Raw genomic sequence first — 20155 nt, forward strand, 5'->3', positions numbered from 1 at the left:
TGTAGGTCAATCAATAATTGTTGTGATTTTCAGTCACATTTAAAATTCTTGCAACGGTACACTTATTTGATATCAATGTAAGTTTACGTATCAATTTTCTTTCTGGTTTAAACATGGCTGATAATACCAACTTTGATTTGACGAATATATGCCAAACGGTAGGTAGTTATATAATATATTATTTTTCATACTAAGTGTGCCATAATTGTTAACTCTCTCACACTTTTTTGTTTATATAGTATGAAATTCAAAACAGTGTAGCTGTGGCCATTGATTGACACATTAAAATCATTCATTGACTGGGACAATTTAGGTGAACGTTTGTATGTAACGACCAATGCTCACTGTGTACTTTTTAAAGACACTTAAACTATGGGGTCACCAAAGGGTCTCAACACCTAAATAAAGTAATTCGAAAAATTAATCAGAAATAACACGATATTTTGATTTATATCAATTATATAAATCAAAACACAAAGGTTATTCCTGATTAATTTTTCGAATTATTTTATAATTAAAGGCGTTAAGAAACCTTTGTTGACCCCACAGTTTAAATGTCTATCGTAGGTACGTCATGAACAGTGGTTGTTACAGACAAACGTTCACGTAAATTGTCCCAGTCAATGGATGATTTTGATGGGTCAATCAATGGCCACAGCTACACTGTTTTGAATTTCATACTATTTACCGTGCCATAAAGGCTGCTTATCATTAAATGACATATTAAAGGTAATTACACACAATAATAATACACTTACCGTACTTGTTATTGTTAGGGTAGAATGCACAAGTCCACCGTTCTACAATTATTGATATAGCTATTTAGATATATGTATGCCTTGTAGAGGAGGGCTTTGCAAAGTGTTTTTTTTTATGGCATGTTAATGAATGGAAATGAGTAGACGGGATCAAGATTAGTATTATGTCCTACAAAATGCAGGACAATGCAAGCCATATAGTTTTGATAAAATACACATGCTATGTGAAAATGTTCTACCTAAACAATCTCACCTAACTTTCTAACCTTTAATTACTGTACAGTCTTGCAATGATGTTTATTATGTAAGAAAGTCTTTTATTTGTATGATATATTCTATTTCCATTCTTTTCTTTTGATAACCTACTTTGCAATTTCCAACGACCTCACAATAATCAATAAATTAAGTAAAAATCGTCCATGACATACATATTATTTGACATCATATCAAACATTTTAAAACATGACTTTTAAATCCAGTTATAAACATAATTTATAAGAGGCATATTCATGGTTAACGGAACACAAAAGAACTGTGACAACAATCCATAATGTCTACCTCGTCCCCTTATTTCATTTATAAATAGAATAAGAAGATGTGGTATAATTGCCAATGAGACAACTATATCAACCAGAGTATTTATAAGACGTCACGGTATGCAAATAATTTTAGGTCAGCGTTCAACCTTCAACAATGAGAAAAAAAAATACCGTATAATCAGCTTTTAAAAGTCCCGATATGGCAAAATGTGAAACAATTCAAACGAGAACACTTACAGCCTAATTTATAATAAAACAACTTACGAAAAGTATGACATGCATGAACGACAACCTCATTTACAACAGGTTCCACAACAGACATACACATACAGCATGTGACGGGATTAAACAAGCTTGTGAGCGAGCAACCCTCCCCTGACCTTGGTGAAATTGTTTGACTCATCAGAATGCCACGAAGTAAAATAATAATATAACATTAAAACGACAAAAACACCGATATACACTTATCAAATAAGATGTATAGATGTTTATACTTACAATACAGAGACAGTGACATTTGTTACCTGGTTATATCATAGAAATTGGAATGGGTATAGAAAAAATAATTGCTCATATATGATATCAGACACTGGAGAATTTGTACAGGGTAAACAAGTTTTTGAGCGAGCAAATCTTCCCTTCAGCAATGGTGAAGCAGCACAACATAAGAACAAACAGTAAAAACCCGTTTAAAAGGATGGACTCTTCAGAATGCAACGAAGCAAAATAAAATTCTAACATTAAAACAATATACACAAAGCACCGATAGAAGTCTACTCTTATAAATAAACTTTATATGCATTTCTAGACTATATACTGTACACAGACAGTTCAGTGACATTTGATACCTTGTTATATCATAAAATTAGCATGGCTATCAAAATAAGTGCTCATATATGATATAATATACTGAACAATAAGGAACAGTACTATAAATATGATATAACCACTCGGATATATGTCCTCGAGTAATATCCTATTCTTAAAATTAAATTAAACGGTATTAACGTATTAGAAAATATAAAATGCAGTTTGTATACTGATGTCAAGGTCATCTAGAGTTCATATGAAATATAAGACAGTATCATCTTAATATAATAAAATAAAAAAAAATGCAGATGGTCTGCTAATGTTACGGTCGTTTAGAGTCCATAAAATGTATAAATGCATTAGACAGTATTATCTTAATATAAAATGAGAAATGCAGGTTGTCTGCTGGTAATCATATCAAGGTCGTCTCGAGTCGATAGAATGTACAAAAAAAAAATATAAAATATATACAAGGCAATCAATGATATGTTACCTTATTCTACAAATAACAAAAAAAGATTAAAAAAAGACATACTATTAGGAAAAAAAGATGAGGTATGTCATGTCCGGACTCGGGCAATTTAACCTCCATTTATTTTTTAACAGATGTCAATATAATTAACACAAATATTTTTGATCTTTTTTGTTAGCTATATTCAAAATAATGGACTATTCGGAGTTTAGTATGATGTCCATTATCACTGAACTAGTTTACATATTTGTTTAGGGGCCAGCTGAATGACGCCTCCGGTTGCGGGAGTTTCTCGTTACATTGAAGACCCATTGGTGGCCTTCGGCTGTTTTTTGCTCTATGGTCGGGTTGATGTCGCTTTGAGACATTCCACATTTCAATTCTCAATTTTATTAATCGTTTTGCATTACTGAAACTCATTCATATAATATAAAATACAAGAAGGAAAACTAGAACATAAGTTAAAAATATAGTATTAATTGCATAACAGTGTGGTCGACAGTAAAACGTTTGTATGTTGTAACTTGTTTGTCAACGGCTATGATTTTATGCTCACCCAGTCTGTCAGAGGCCTTCCAGTGGGGATTGAAATATTCACTTGTCACACATTCCGATACATAAAATGAAACTTTCTTTTTACAAAGCTTGAAAGGAATTTGTTTTAAATATTTATTATAATTATCACATACAAACGTGTCATTTATAAGAATAATAATGTTCAGAGATGATATTATTTAATAATAATAAAAAAATAGGTTTATCCATTGTAAAAAAAACTATTTAAGTTGATGGGGTTAATTCACACAATATCTCATTGATTAAGAGCACAACCACTTCTACGGTGTGATCATTTAAGAATGGCCTACTATTTATTCAATGCGTATACATGGGGGTTTTGTTTGTGAAGAGTTCTGGATAATTAAAAAATCATTTGATTTCTTTGTTTAATACCATAAAACGATTCATTCTTTCAGATATTTGTCACTTTGCCTTATCTTCAAGTCCAACACAATTTCTCACGTTTCTTACAAAACTTATATTCTTGTGATGTATTCTTTTGTTGAAAAAAAATGTATAGATATAGATAGATATAGATAGATATAGGAAGATGTGGTATGAGACAACTCTCCTCCCAAGTAATAATTCATAAAAGTAAACCATTATAGGTCAAGGTACGACCTGCAACACGGAGCCTTGGCTCACACCGAACAGCATGTTATAGAGGGCCCCAAAACTACTAGTGTAAAACCATTCAAACGGGAAAACCAACGAGAAACGAAAAACACATATGAACTACATAAACAGACGACATCATGCATTGTAACTTTTAAAGCCAATTAAGTAAAAAAAATTATCTAAAAGAACGTGCGATATCATATTAGGAAAATTGATGGTCAAACCATAAGGTCCGAGTACACAGTTATTTCGTAGTGCATTTCCTTTAGACAATAAATGGAAATAAAAAAAATCCCACCTGCGCTTTCTCCATAATATTTTTACAGTGTGTTGTACTACTTTTGGGACAAATTATATCAAAATTATAGAAAACTTCATCAGCTTTAACTCAAAATATGGACAATTTTATGTGAAGGGGGGCTTGAAATCTTTTGACAGCTTCTGAAATGCTAATTTTTGACCTTTTTCAACTGGACCAACTCACTACTTTACATTATAATTCATGAATCAAATTTTTTACAGTGTAATTTTACCCTCCTTCTTCCTACTTGAGGCATAAAACATAAATAAATAAATTTGGAAGGGGTATACAAAAATTGACAAGTAACACACTGTCCACACTAGGGACTAAATCAAGGGACTATAACTGTGTACTCGGACCATAACAAAAAATCAAGTAAAGAATTTTAAGTATTCAACCTTTATAGCTTCCTGTTCGGTGTGAGCCAAGACTCCGTGTTGAAGGTCATTTTTATTTATTTTCAAATTACAAAGGTTATTCCTGATTAGTATTTTTAATTATTTTATTTAGGCGTTTAGAACCTTTGGTGACCTCACAGTTTAAATTTCTATGATAAGTACGTCGTGAGCAGTGGGCATTACAGACGAACGTTCACCTAATTTTCCCCAGTCAATGAATGGCCATAGCTACACTGTTATGAATTTCATTCTAAAGCAAGTTAATTGTAAACTTTATATTCCATCACATTTTTTAGTTTAAAATAAACATTACTGAAAGACTAGAATTTGAAGCAACGATATATTTGTGAGTCCAATTTATTCTAAAAATATAGGAATAATAAAATTATAATTGACTTAATACAAGAAAACCCTACACAAGCCTTATTTTCTACTCATAAGTGAAAGTTGCGTTAAGGGTTTCTATTTATAATTTGTCGTTTTAAAATCTGATTTCAAGTTTTTTTTAAACAGCTTATCAGACGACTTGTTTGAATTTACAGACGGAAATTCAAGAAGTTCTTCAGGATATTCAAGTACATGCGAATGTATATCTAAATAAAAATAAAAAGTTACAGTGTTAGTAGCAGTAGTTGTTCTAACTCAGTGAATTTTTCCACATTTTTTTATTTGCTTTTTTTAAGATAGGATAATTAAGGTCTTTCCTTTCTTAAATGGAAAGACCTTACTGTATTTCGTTTGTTTATTATTCTTTTTCTTCCGCCGTTTTTCAAAGTTAATCGGTGATAAAAGTATTCACGATATCAAAATGATCTTTGGTATCAAGTATCGGGTTAATAAAAGCTATCTTGTATTAAGGGCACCGTTGTGTACTATTTACCTTATAGGAGTTATCTCCCCAATTACAAAAAACACTGTTATCGCTATAACTCATAAACTATAAAACTTAGCGGCAAATGTTTTTTTTTTAAAATGTTCCTTGCCAAATGATACAAGTTCAAATAATTTTAACCGAAGCGATCCAGTGACTTATTATAGGAGTTATTTCCCCTTGAATATTTTAATTTTCGAAATGCATATAAATCTCATGAACCGTAAGTCGTAAAGACTGCAGGTCTTCAGATTTGAGTTCATTGGATCAAAACTTAAAATATAGGTCAAGGTCAAAGGTCAAGGTCATATTTTAGATTTTCAAAAGTTTTTCATTTCCCTATAACTATTGAACGGTTATAGATACAAAAAATTTAAGCAGTGAAAAATGATTGGTACTTCCAGGGGCAACTTTTTTACATTATGACTATATTGATTTTACCATCATGTAAGGGACATAACTCCCACTGATGGTTTTTAAAAAGCCATTTTTAGGCAAAACTCTTAAACAAAAGGTTCTTGACCCATAGGGTCTTTTGCAATGACCTTGTGGAGCAATGACTTTGACGAATGTCACAAGGTCAAAGGTCAAGGTCATCAAATTATGTGGTTTTGGCACTATTTAAACAGTTTTATGTGTGTTTGAATCCAAACCAACCAACCAACCAACCAACCAATCAATCATTCAATCAATTAATCAATCAATCAATCAATCAATCAATGTTTCCGTTTAATGTGTGTCATAAGGGATCCAAGGTGTTTTTTTTGCTTGTTTTAATTGAGCCTATTAAACGTGTTTAACCAACCAACGTGTTTAACCAGCATATTTAACCAACGTGTTTAACCAACCAACCAACCAACCAACCAATCATTCAATACATGTTTCCGTTTCATGTGTTTAATACGGAATCCAAGGTCTCTTTTTTCGCTTGTTTCAAGAGACCCTATATCAAGTGTTTAACTAATAAACCAACCAACCAACCAACCAACCAACCAACTAATCAATAAATTTATCAATCAACATATATATGATATATTTATTTATGACAGTATAATTAAAAGAAAATGGAAGGAAAGACCTATCCATTATTCACGAAGAATTGAACTTTAATTATTATTACATTTCATAACTATTGAAGTCAACGCGTGGTTGTGTAAAATATGAAGAGTGGTTACCTCAATATCGGGATGTCGTCGGTTGTGATCCACGGCTGGGTCACACCCGATATTTCAAAAAATGGTTTTCAGCCCTTCGTTACCAAAAAAGAGGAGCGAAAGATACCAGAGGGGCAGTCAAACTCATAGATCGAAATAAACTGACAACGCCATGACTAAAAAAGGATAAAAAAAGACAAACAGACAAATAATAGTACACAAGACACAACATAAAAAAACTAAAGTCTAAACAACACGAACCCCACCAAAAACTGGTGGTGATCTCAGTTGCTCCGGAAGGGTACCACGCTAATACATAATAATCAGTGAAAGAAGATATAAAAAGGTCTGCTGCTTGCTGGAATTACACATACAAAAGACCGTTTCATGCAGGGACAATCAAAATCATAACTGTAAGAAGGATAACCAAAACGAAAGATCGAAAAAAACTATCAGCGATCCATAGTAACAGATTGATAAACAGTAAAATAACAAAAATACCAAACTCGAAGGAAAATTCGAAAGCTCTAACACACCAAACGAATGGAAAACAACTGTCATATTCTTGTCTTGATACATGCACTGGGAATCTCTAGGAAAAGATGAACCATGACAATATTATAAACCATCGATACATTTAATTTCAAGGCTTAACGTCTTTGGGGAATAATTCAATGATCGTGAAATGAACTTAGCAATTATCTCAATTTTAATTTCGACCATACTTTATTTACATTGCATTTCATCGGTTTTACTCACAGTTACATCTTTGCGACTTTTTTGTCCCTAGCCCAATGCTCTTTATGTGGCATTTGGTCTTCAGCCGAACGGTTTTGTTTGTCACATGTAAGTGCAAAAAAGTAAGCCTCATAACTTTGATAGGTTGTTGTTGTAATATGATATACTAGAACCTGTGATTCTAATAAATGCATTGTTTTTTCTGTAGAAGGAATTTAACAAATGTTCATGGTGGTAAACTGAATCATAAATTTGAAAGTTTGCGAGGCTGAGCGTAATCATGACTTGGTTGACTGATAGAAACCATCTGTGTTACAGATGACAACCGTGATGTTTCAGTTGTCGTAGCTACAATTCTATTTACCGTTTCAATGCTTATGATTATGAAAGAATTTGACTGACCACTTGCCAAAATGAGAATTAAAAATGCGTCTAGTTTCCACCTGGAGAACCTGATTTCATTCTTTTGGGGTGGGGGTTTCATTGTGGTATAAACAAATAAGAAATGTTACAATGTGTGTGTGCTGTATGTAATACTAATTGCTTTGTTTATTCTCTGTTCTGAAAAAAAGTAAAATCATAAAATACTGAACTCTGAGGAAATTTTAATCGGAAAGTCCCTTATCACATGGCAAATTCAAATGACAAAACACATCAAAAACGAATGGACAACAACTGTCATATTCCTGACATATCCGACAATATGAATAATATTTCCCCCTGAATTAGAAGTGTATCGATGGTGTATAATTTTGTTATGTTTCCCGTTTAATATATTAGTTTGTAACTGTAGATCGCTGATAGTTTTTTGTTTTTTTTTCGTTTTGACTGTCCTTCTTAGACTTATGATTCTGACTGGCCCTTTGATTTTCTTACTATTAGATAAACACAGTTGTTAGGTGAAATATGCGATTTGACCTATCTGATTTACCTCAATACTTACGGTTGCAAAATTTATTATACGAAATGTATAATTCCTTGAATATATATAGAAAGAAGTTATTTTAAAGTTAGCTTTTCTATGAAATTGGTAGTTGCACTTAACATTATCTTTCCCAAGTTTGCAAAAAGTAAAATCACAAAAATACTGAGCTCTGAGGAAAATTCAAAACAGAAAGTCCCTAATCAAATTGCAAAATACAAAAGCTCAAATACATTAAACGAAGGGACAACAACTGTCATATTCCTGACTTGGTACAGGCATTTTCTTACGTAAAAATGTTAAATTAAACCTGATTTTATAGCTAGCTATAATACCTTATCTACGTTTAGCGTCAAGGTCATAGTTATAAGAAATTGTAGTCATATTTTAGATTTTTGGCTGCAAAGAAGAATAATAGTTCACCTCATTTAAGTCATTACATCAGCTGAATAAATAAGTTTCTATTATTCTTATTTTTAAATGGAAGGATGAACAACAGCAAAAGAATGAAGAGGGGGAAGTTCAAAGTGCATATTTGGGAAATGCAGAAAAGAAAGATAGTGACGATAGTGTAGGAAAACAAAAAGAAGACAAGAGAAATGCTGCATGTAAAAGCAATGATGTAGGTATACGTTAATTATAAACACTTATACCGTTAAAGGTAATTCAGTCCTGGGTTGTCTGTTATACTTATTGTTCGTTTGTTTTATCATAAATCAGGTCGTTGTTTATTTGTTGCTGTTGAAGCTTTATAACGGACTTTTTGGACAAGTATTTTTAAAGGTATTTTACTGCTGAAGAGTTTAAATTTGTTACCTGGCTTTGATATATATATAATATATATATATATATATATATATATACAACTCGTCTAAACATCAACCCAACAATGTTAGATCAGTAAATTTGCTTTCGCAAATTTTTGGTTTTTCCCTCGCCGGGATTCGAACCCATGCTACTGTGATATCGTGACACCAAATCGCCTGCACTGCAGCCGTCCCGCTAGACCACACGACCATCTGGGCTCTCGAAAAAAGAGCTTTCGCTGGCCGTGTGTTACCTTTCCACGTCAGTTTTAATCTAGCGGCGTACTGCAGTACATGATATATATAAGGCATGAAGATGTTATTGTTACAGATCAGCCATATATATATGGAAGAACAAAATATTTGCGAAAGCAAATTTACATGTCTAACATTGTTTGGTTGATGTTTAGACGAGTAGTATATACATAATGTACACAGCCATGTATCACCATCACTGCTGGTTATCCGATGGATAAGTCTGTTGTAAAGTTGTCACTGGCTCAGACGTACTTATAAATATAATGGTTTTCTGTGACTGTATCTTACATTAATTTGTAGGATCCTTTACTATAGATAATTTAGCTGATCTGTAAGAATAACATCTTCATGCCTTATATATTATGTACTGTAGTACGACGATAGATTAAAAGTGACGTGGAAAGGTAACACCCGGCCGCCGAAAGCTTCTTTTTTATGTAGCCCAGGTGGTCGTGTGGTCTAGCGGGACGGCTACAGTGCAGGCGATTTGGTGTCACGATATCTCAGTAGCATGGGTTCGAATCCCGGCGAGGGAAGAACAAAACATTTTCGAAAGCAAATTTACATATCTAACATTGTTAGGTTGATGTTTAGACGAGTTGTATATACATAAAGTACAAAGCCATGTATCACCATCACTGCTGGTTATCCGATGGATAAGTCTGTTGTAGAGTTGTCACTGGCTCAAACGTACTTATAAAATATTATTATTTTCTGTAACTGTATCTTACATTTATTTGTAGGACCCTTTACTATAGATAATTTAGCTGATCTGTAAGAATAACATCTTCATGCCTTATATATCATGTACTGTAGTACGACGATAGATTATAAAAGTGACGTGGAAAGGTAACACCTGGCCACCTAAAGCTTCATTTTTATGAAGCCCAGGTGGTCGTATGGTCTAGCGGGACGGCTACAGTGCAGGCGATTTGGTGTCACGGTATCTCAGTAGCATGGGTTCGAATCCCGGCTAGGGGAGAAAAAAAAAATTATCCTGTTGATATGAAATATGCTTACACTTCTGTGTTGACTTGAGTTATCATTGATATGTTCATTACTATAAATTAACTGTTAACTAAACTTTTAATTTTTCAAAACCTAAGGCTTTTCTACCTCAGGAATAGATTTACCTTAACTGTTTTTGGCAAAACCTTTTGGAACTTTTGGTGTTCAATTCTCTTCAACTTCGTACTTTATTTTGGCCTTTAAATTTTTTTTGATTCGAGCGTCACTGATGAGTCTTTTGTAGACGAAACACGCGTCTGGCGTAAATATAAAATTTTAATCCTGGCATCTAGCTATGATGAGTTTATTTATTGTTATACGAAGACAAAGAATTACAAGTTTGCTCAAAACTGTTTTTCCCAAATGCTGATAATGTATTGGTTTCAGTATTCTGTAACAATCAAAATATTATGCATTTTTTCTTTTTTTAAGTATGTCCTTTGTTGTAAAATCCACCAGTCTGTAAGGATGTCAAAAGCGAGGCTTTCTTGATATCAATGTTCGTATGTATCCCGGAATAGATTGAATAAATGTTATACACTTGGAATGTTTAACACGAACAAGGGTCTTTGTGATCAAACGACCAGAAGGTTTGTGATATGGCAGTGGGATTTATTTTGAAATGATAATTTAGTTTTATTTGTTTTGTCAAATTTTGTATTAATATACAAAAAAGTAAAATCACAAAAAACACTGAACTCCCAGGAAAATTTAAAACGGAAATTCCCTAAATAGTTAACAAAATCAAAAGCTAAAACACACCAAACGAATGGGTAACAACTGTCATAATCCTGACTTTTTTTTGTGTTAAAAATATGAATTCAACCTAGTTTTATAGCTGGATAAACCTCTCATTGGTATGACAGTCGCATCAAATACCACTATATTGACAACGATTTCTGAACAAAACAAACAGACATAAAAGGTAAAAATGTCAGTCAACATTTTGTAACCTAAATCACTGTAAAACAAACAAATATTGAATAAATAAGCACAATAAGACGTATAGGCAAAGCACATTAACAAAAGATGAAAGACAAGATTACAAAAATTAATGACGATTGCAAATGAGACAACTCTCAACAAGATGACCAAAATCAATGATACACAAATTAACGATTATAGGTCACCGTACGGCCTGCAATAATGATTAAAGCCCATATCGCATAGTCTGCTATAAAAGGCCCCGAAATGACAATGTAAAATAATTCAAACAAGAAAAACATACGGAAGCGTATTAGCGCCACACATTTTTTTTTTTTATTTTTCTTCTTATGTTTGCGTTATAACGCAAACCTTTGCGTTATAACGCAAACCTTTGCGTTATAACGCAAACCTTTGCGTTACAACGCAAACCTTTGCGATATAACGCAAACCTTTGCGTTATAACGCAAACCTTTTGCGTTATAACGCAAACCTTTGCTATATAACGCAAACCTTTGCGTTATAACGCAAACCTTTGCGTTATAACGCAAACCTTTTGCGTTATAACGCAAACCTTTGCGTTATAACGCAAACCTTTGCGTAACGCAAACCTTTTGCGTTATAATGCAAACCTTTGCGTAACGCAAACCTTTTGCGTTATAACGCAAACCTTTTGCGTTATAACGCAAACCTTTGCGATAGAACGCAAACCATTGCGTTATAACGCAAACATCTTTATTTCAATTATTCATTAAGTTTTGTATATATGTCCGTCTGTCATTCATTTCGGATGTGATTTACTAGTAGATAAAATAGTAGATATAACATACATACAAGGCCAAATCATTATAATAAATATGCATAGGAATAATGGAATAATTGAAGTGCAATTATACATAAATTAAGACTGATTTGTGCATCAGAAAAGTATATAATTTAACAAGAAAGTAGATATAGTATATAGTCATATTAAAATTGAAAGATCAAAAATAATGTCATACAATTGTGAAGCCTCCAAGTCAAATAGACAAAATGATCTTTCTGCTTTAAAATGAATTATTAATAAGGAAACATTTTTTTTAAATCTCAGAATATGATCAAGATTCTTTGATAGAAAGTCATTGAATTTTCATTTCAATATAATGAAGTATTTTTAAGATGCTTGGGTAGCAATTTGAATAGAGAGAACATAATTTTATTAATAAAACATCTTCATTCTATACATTTATTGCCAAAGGGTAGCTTGTTTGAATGTAACCTACTTTACACAGTTCTCAAACGAGAGCTTACTTTGGAAGTATATTTATATTCGGTTATAGCTATATTAGCAGGGTTGATTTTTTTCTTAGGTATAACCTCAATTTACTCAATTTTCTTTGTAATATATATACTAGTAGTAACTTGGATATCGTTTTTGGGGACCTTTATAGTTTGTTGTTTAGTGTGAGCCAATGCTCCGTGTTGAAGACCGTAATTCGGCCTATGATGGTTTACTTTTACGAATAGTGACTTAGATGGAGAGTTTTCTTATTGGCACTCATACCACATCTTCTTATATTATTCTGCTCATTATTAGTCATTGATATGATCTAATTATTCAAGCAGTTTACTTTGCAATTACTACAAAGGTGATAAATTTTATTATATCCAGCCTCCTCCATTAATAACTTAAATAATCTTAAATAAGAAATAAGATAAAACAAATGTTTGCGTTATATCGCAAAGGTTTGCGTTATATCGCAAAGGTTTGCGTTATAACGCAAATGTTTGCGTTATATCGCAAAGGTTTGCGTTACAACGCAAAGGTTTGCGTTATATTTTGCGTTATATCGCAAAGGTTTGCGTTATATCGCAAAGGTTTGCGTTATAACGCAAAAGGTTTGCGTTATAACGCAAAGGTTTGCGTTATAACGCAAACATAGGAAGAAAAATAAAAAAAAAAAAATGTGTGGCGCTAATACGCTTCCGTAAAAACAAACGGCTTTATTTGTGTACAAAAAAAAAAAGAACGAAAAACAAAAAGTTAACACGTAAACAAACGACAACTTTTGAGTAACAGGCTCCTTACTTGGGACAGGTACATAACTACACTGACTTCTTGTTGTTAAAGAATACTATTGGATATTGGCCATCTATTAACAATAAAGGAAGTATAAGTTGCCAACAATGAACTTATTTTTTCTTTCAAAATGTGCATGCGAGTGGCGGCTGTTTTGCAGTTTTCAGCTCTCGGTTCCTTTTTATTTTCAGGACGAATATCATGTGAAAGATTACAATGATTTTGAAGACAAAGCAACACCATTTGCACATTTCAGAGTAAGAAGAAGCGGCAAGTTTTGCACTGGAGAATATTATCACCACTTTATTGTTATAAGAATACCCAATAAAAATGTTAAAACAGATGAATTCACAGTTGCCCATTTTACAAGTTCTGCAGAAATTTTATCTGAAGACAGCAGAGGATCTGGCAAATTTACATGTCAGACAATTTCAAGTGATCATGATCTGTTAGGATATGGCACAACAGAAATACCAGGATTACATTTAATTAAAAACCCTGATTATCCAAAGAATGATGGCGATTTTAGCAAAGCATGGAAACGTCTTTACGAACGACTTGGAGAACGAGATTATCAACTTTCCTGGAATAATTGTGAGCATGTTGTCAAGTATATCCTTACTGGTAAAAGTTCATGTAAACAGGTGGATGATAACCGATGTCGTGCAGATTGTTTTAATTTTTTGATCGATTCGAGGGAAGTAGGATTAAGAGCGGCATTACTAGTATCATCATTAGGCGCTATTGCCGGTTCATTAGTTCGGCGTGCTTACGTCACAATTATTGTTGCTGCGATCGTCAGTTATAGTGTCGGGACGCTAGAACATGTTCCTCAATGTGGCAATAAGATAGGAGCAAATATAATTGACGAAGCAGAGACAAGAATTAAGGTAGCGGAGTCAAGATCCGGAATTGCAGAACAAAGCAGCAAGCAGCATCTTAATGGAACAAAGCAATTCTTGTATAATAAGTTTGTCTGTGACTTGGCAGGACAGCTCGCGGAGGAAGCTATTTTTAAAACGTGTGGAGCTTCTCTGGTAGTATCGGTTGCTATAGAAACAATTTTTCTTTATTATTATGTGTTACACAGTTTACTTCCAAAACGCAAAAACATTCTTTGTCCTAAAGAATTTTGTCGTATTGTGTCCTTGCACGTGTTAGGCGGATATGGTTCAATCCTTTTAGCTGTTTTATGCGGATATTTCGGTTTCTTAAATTTGAATCGTCCAGCATTGGTATATTTTTTAATTGTATTTTTTGTTGGCTTTTCTTTTCGCTATCTGCTCACAATTATCGGGGGAATTCTGTTTGATTTGTGTCATTGTCAGTGTTGTCTTAACTGTTACGTAAAATGTGAAGTTTGTTGTAAACAGTGTTGTAGAGGTAAATGTGGGAAAATAGGTTTTGCTATTATTACCATTATGTTCCTTGGTGGCATTGGTTGTGCCTTATATTTCTTTCTTCGGTAAATAAAGTGCTTAGTTCGTTACTAACCAGTTATTATACAGTGTATAAATCACAAAAATATTGAACTCTGAGGAAAATTTAAAAAAGAAAAGTCCCTAATCAAATGGCGAAATCAAACGAGTGAATAACAAATGTCATATTCCTGACTTTGTACACCATGTACACGCATTTTCTTGATACTAATTTGACAAAATGATTGTGTGCAGTGATTTTGAATTCGAACTGTCTAAGAACGATTTTTTACACATTTTTTTGTTTTTGTTTTTAAGGGTATTAATTATTTATTAATCTATTTAGTTAAAGATCTTTCTTAAACACTGAACAACACTAATATATGATTCTCACTTTTTTTTTAAATTATAAGATTATTTAGAAAAAAACATTCTGTAGGTGAAATAAATAATATAAAAACTTCATAATAAATTACAGACTTCATATATTGAAAAATATGTGATATCAATATTTGAAAAATAAATATAATTTTACAATTTTATTATCAAACATAAATCCATAATACCATAAATGTACATGTAATTGAAATGTAATTCAAAAGTAATTGCGCATAACATGCTTTTTTTCATTGTAATTAATTAAATTACCATTACATGTAATTAAAAAAATGCTCTATTACACATTACATTCAATTACATGGAAAATTGTAATGCATTACACTTAATTACCATTACATTTTCAATTACCCCATCCCTGCCTGGTTCATCAACTTTCTGCTTGGATACCAGTAAATCATTTTATTGTTTTCATTTCAATCAAGTACAATTAATTGTGACTTTTTTTTATAATATGGGTCAGGTGGGAATCTAGTAATTTTCTTTTATATGTATTTTTGTTTGTTAAATACATGTGTCACTTGCACGGTCGCGTTACATATAAACACTTTTGAATAAAAGCTTGGCATTTGAGTACCGATTCTGTTATTATTCTTGAGCTGTTAAAACACTCATGTTGGAATTGAATTGATCATCAAAGTTACTTGTCTATCCCAAATTCATGTATTTGGTTTTGATGTTATATTTGTTATTCTCGTGGGATTTTGTCTGCTGCTTGGTCTATTTCTGTGTGTGTTACATTTTAGTGTTGTGTCGTTGTTCTCCTCTTATATTTAATGCGTTTCCCTCGGTTTTAGTTTGTTACCCCGATTTTGTTTTTTGTCCATGGATTTATGAGTTTTGAACAGCGGTATAATACTGTTGCCTTTATTTTTCAATATATTTTCAAAAATAAAGTAAAAAAATATTAAAGCTTTTAAATCAATATATACCATAGTGATTAGAACAACACAACTCAGTCATTGTCATTTCTTCTTATGGGTGTCTTGTTCGAGTTTCAACTGTTGCCTTTATTATTCAAATATATCTTGAGACAATTTAACATGTTTCATTTCCAATTCGTAGACGTTGTGGGTCGAAACAGATATATACACAGCTACTTTTGCATAGGTACTATGTCTGTACCAAACATCTGTAGTACTGGAAATCTACTTCTAATATTCAGTACTATTTTATTACTCTAAATTTAATGTTATATTTAGGTACCTGTATTTTACAGTACTTGATTTGTAATTAAAAATTTAAGTACTACATATTTTTGGTTACAACGTTACATTTTCAGCATTTTGATAGTATGTCTATTTCATATCTCTTAAAATTATGATTTTCAAATATGGAATATTGTGATCGCTTTTGGTATAACTTCTGTACCAAAATGTTAGGTACAAATCAAGTACTGTCAAATACAGATAGGTAATACAATAATTGTAAAGTAAAGAAATAGTACTTAATATCAAAAGTAAATTTTCAGTACTACAGATTTTAAGTACAAAAATAGTACCTATGCAAAATTGTCTGTGTACCATGATAGAATAAAAGCGCTGTTTTTTTTTTACTCTTGCTTCGAAAAATATGAAGGAAAGATAATAATATGCAAACCTCCATCATGAACTGTTTCACAAATTTAGTTTTAAACATATATTTTACATAACATGTGCAAGTATCGGTGCACTTTCCATTAAACAAAATCCATTTTTAAGTTTACAATTATCTTTTAAGCAGTGTTCTGACATCGTTTTAATTGACGATTACGTGGACCATTTGGTGGGTTGTGCTTGAATGAGAAACAAAATTGAATCACAATGACAATTACGAAACGAAACGAAACGATATAACGATATATATATATATTTTTTTTTACAAAAATGACGTTTGATAGGTTGTTATGGAAATGTCTTGAACGGAACCAGAACATGACTGAGATTTTCAAAGAAGGTAATTGTAAGCGGACAAACTTTTGGTTAGATATTTTTAAATAAGTCTAAACCTTATGACAAACTGGAGGCTGTTTTAGGGTGTAACTATCATGAATAAAAATGTTTTTTTTTAAAACAATGTTACACAATATGGTTTTAACAAAAAAAAATACAAGAGGCAGCTGCTGCCGATGTTCAAACCCGTAAATCATTTTAGATATCATACATGTACTTATAAAGAAAAAAACTAAAGTTATAAAAGCACGTGACTTAATAACGTGCACACGATCAAGACTTTATTATGATTGTTAATTAGGTGATATCATGACCACAGATTTTGGAGATCATTGAATATTTTAAGATATCGCAATTAAAGCCATTTTCAGAGGGGAAAAATGAACTGCCGAGGATATGTTTGACGCATTACATTTCTGCGTATTGGGAATATATATATATATATATATATATATATATATATATATATATATATATATATATATATATATATATATATATATACCCCTTATATCAATGCTTGCAAATAAAAAATAAAAAAACTGTGAGGAAACGTTAATTGTACTGCGTCTTTAGCGGTACCTTTTCTCAACAATATTATTTATAAATTTTGTAATGAGTGAATTTAAATTGTGTTTATTTTTCTTTTTTCCTTCTTAATTGTGAATGATATCAAAGATTTCATCGCAATAATATTTATATCACTACACATGCAGTATTTTTCTTGAACTTAATGTCAAGAGGGATAACTCTAATAAGTTTATAGATATGGCTTTTTATCGACGGTTTTCCATTAGTAGTATGACTTAGTTATGGGGATACATTAAGCAATTTCAGATCATCTGATCGACCATTCTAATGCAACAACGTTTGTAAGGTTCATTTTGATTGGATAACGTCACTTTCTTACATGGCATCAATTGACAATTGATGCTATGGGACGTACGCGCAAGCCCAGACGGCATATGACAGATTTTAAATAATGTTTTAACGTTGTTTTCTGTCAGTTTCATTAGAATGGAGATAACAATATTGTATTTTAAGCTCCGACGGCATCAATTTGGGATTTGATGCCGTCGGAGCTTAACATACAATACAGTTATCTCCTAATTGTAAAACTCATTGAAGGTAAATGATCATACTAAGAAATGATTATAGTATTGTTGTAAGAAATTATATGCTAGTAAGAATTCACAGCATTACAGAAACACACACAACCCATGTATAATTCATATGCATTGCACATTTTGAGTCTATATAAATTCCATTGTGCCTGTTTTATGTGTCCATCTTAATATTTGGAATGATTTGGTATTCGAATCTAAATGATAGAGTCAAAATTGGTAAAAGTTATCCAGTATACAATAGTCGGTATTATTTTCTACCCCAGATCCGTTTCGGAACGTAACATGACATCAGTAACTTGTAAAATGCACCAAAAAACCGTCAAAGCAGAAAACAAAGCCAGACATACTTTTTCCTGATAGATTTATGTACTTCAATTAAAAATAAAAGTCCGTATACAGACACGGACATAGCGAACGAGTTGGGGAAATTTGCACTTTAAATGCAGTGCAGTTATCTGCATAAACCTTGTCATTTAAAAGGAATACAAATTTAGTTTCCATTTGAATTACTTGAAGCCCTCATAAAATAAGAACAATATGGCATAAGGAAATATGAAAAATACAAAATGAGAAAGTACATACAAATAAACAATATAAATTAAAAGCAGTATATAGAGGATTTCCGTAGGTATTGTTCATGTTAAAGTACAATCTATATTTGCGTGGTTTGACCGAGATTTTTGAAACATTTAAATTCTAGTAAACATAAAGATGCAGATGTTTTTATCTTACATTAAGTTGTAGGATCCTTTACTATAGATACTTTAGCTGATCTGTGAAAATAACATCTCCATGCCTTATATAGCATATTAATCTATTGTAATAAAAATTCATAATATATAATACAATTTGTAGATTTAGCTAACAAGGTCCTTATATTTGTATAAAATAACATTTGTTTATAGTGGAAAGTTGTTTTAACGTTAAATAAGCTACAATTAAAAATTGCTTGCTAGTCCCTCTCTGTGATTACCTTTAGAGAACTTCGGTTCATTTCCCAATCAATCTATAATGAAGGGAAGATAATTAAAACGGATTTCAATCATAGTCTTTTTCAAAAATGATGAACGGTTCTTTATATTGGTATGTAATCATTTTAAACGTTTCAAATTTATGAAATTATATTCGTACATCAATGTTTTTGATACACCAATAACAAAAACTGAAATATATTGAATCGATACATTTTGTAACTATTCAAATTAATATCAGAAACCTAAACTTAATTATAAAATAATGAACCTGTTAAAGGGAAACAATACTCGCATAACTTTTTCGAATTGGCACATAATACAACGGAATGTCACTCTTGCATACAAATGGCACATCAATATATTAATTAACTGTGCAATCGCGCTCCACCTTCAATGATGATTCTAAATTATAAATATAACCAAAAGTTGTTAATCTATACATAGTAAAGACTAATGAAATCTAACCCACTGTTAAAATATTTCTTTGCATTTTTTTAAAACTTCCTCAGTAAAATGCTTGAGCCACTTGACTTTCATAGCTCATAATTAACGTTTTTACACAATATTTAGATAGAGTAGCGAAAGATTATTCGCATCTCAAAGTGTAAGACGCAATAAAAATCGTATGCTTGCACCATCTTACCCAAAAACAGATTTAATTAAGTTCTGAACATTTCGACATTTCTTCGTTAAAACTGGTTTTAAACAAATCACAAGTACGTGTTAAGATCCGACTAAATACCCATATCCCGATATCGTCAGGTTAATTTGCTACCTTATATATCATGTACTGTAGTACGACGCTAGATTAAAACTGACGTGGAAAGGTAACACCCGGCCACCGAAAGCTTCATTTTTATGAAGCCCAGGTAGTCGTGTGGTCTAGAGGAACGGCTACAGTGCAGGCGATTTGGTGTCACAATATCTCAGTAGCATAGGTTCGAATCTCGGTGAGGGAAGAACAAAAAATTTGCAAAAGGAAATTTACAGATCTAACATTGTTGGGTTGATGTTTAGACGAGTTGTTTATACATAATGTACACAGCCATGTATCACCATCACTGCTAGTGATCCGATGAATAAATATGTTGTAGAGTTGTCACTGGCTCAGACGT

At 32.0% G+C, this 20155-nt stretch overlaps 1 protein-coding gene across 1 annotated transcript; it reads left to right on the forward strand.

The window, feature by feature from the left end:
• Positions 1-76: 76 nt before the first annotated feature.
• Positions 77-15920, forward strand: LOC143068539 (uncharacterized). Its single transcript, XM_076242674.1, has 3 exons — positions 77-158; positions 8627-8761; positions 13386-15920. Exons 1-3 carry the CDS (start codon positions 114-116, stop codon positions 14661-14663), a joined length of 1458 nt encoding a protein of 485 aa, XP_076098789.1. The 5' UTR covers positions 77-113; the 3' UTR covers positions 14664-15920.
• The last annotated feature ends 4235 nt before the right edge of the window (positions 15921-20155 follow it).

The sequence above is a fragment of the Mytilus galloprovincialis genome, chromosome 3 (genome assembly GCF_965363235.1).
Source record: "Mytilus galloprovincialis chromosome 3, xbMytGall1.hap1.1, whole genome shotgun sequence".
NCBI lineage: Eukaryota > Metazoa > Mollusca > Bivalvia > Mytilida > Mytilidae > Mytilus > Mytilus galloprovincialis.

Excerpts from the sequence above, each read along its gene's own strand:
- LOC143068539 (XM_076242674.1), top strand. The coding sequence starts at position 114 with ATGGCTGATAATACCAACTTTGATTTGACGAATATATGCCAAACG. Across the intron at positions 159-8,626 it reads TGACGAATATATGCCAAACG|GATGAACAACAGCAAAAGAA; the intron begins GTAGGTAGTTAT and ends TTTAAATGGAAG. Across the intron at positions 8,762-13,385 it reads CTGCATGTAAAAGCAATGAT|GACGAATATCATGTGAAAGA; the intron begins GTAGGTATACGT and ends TTTTATTTTCAG.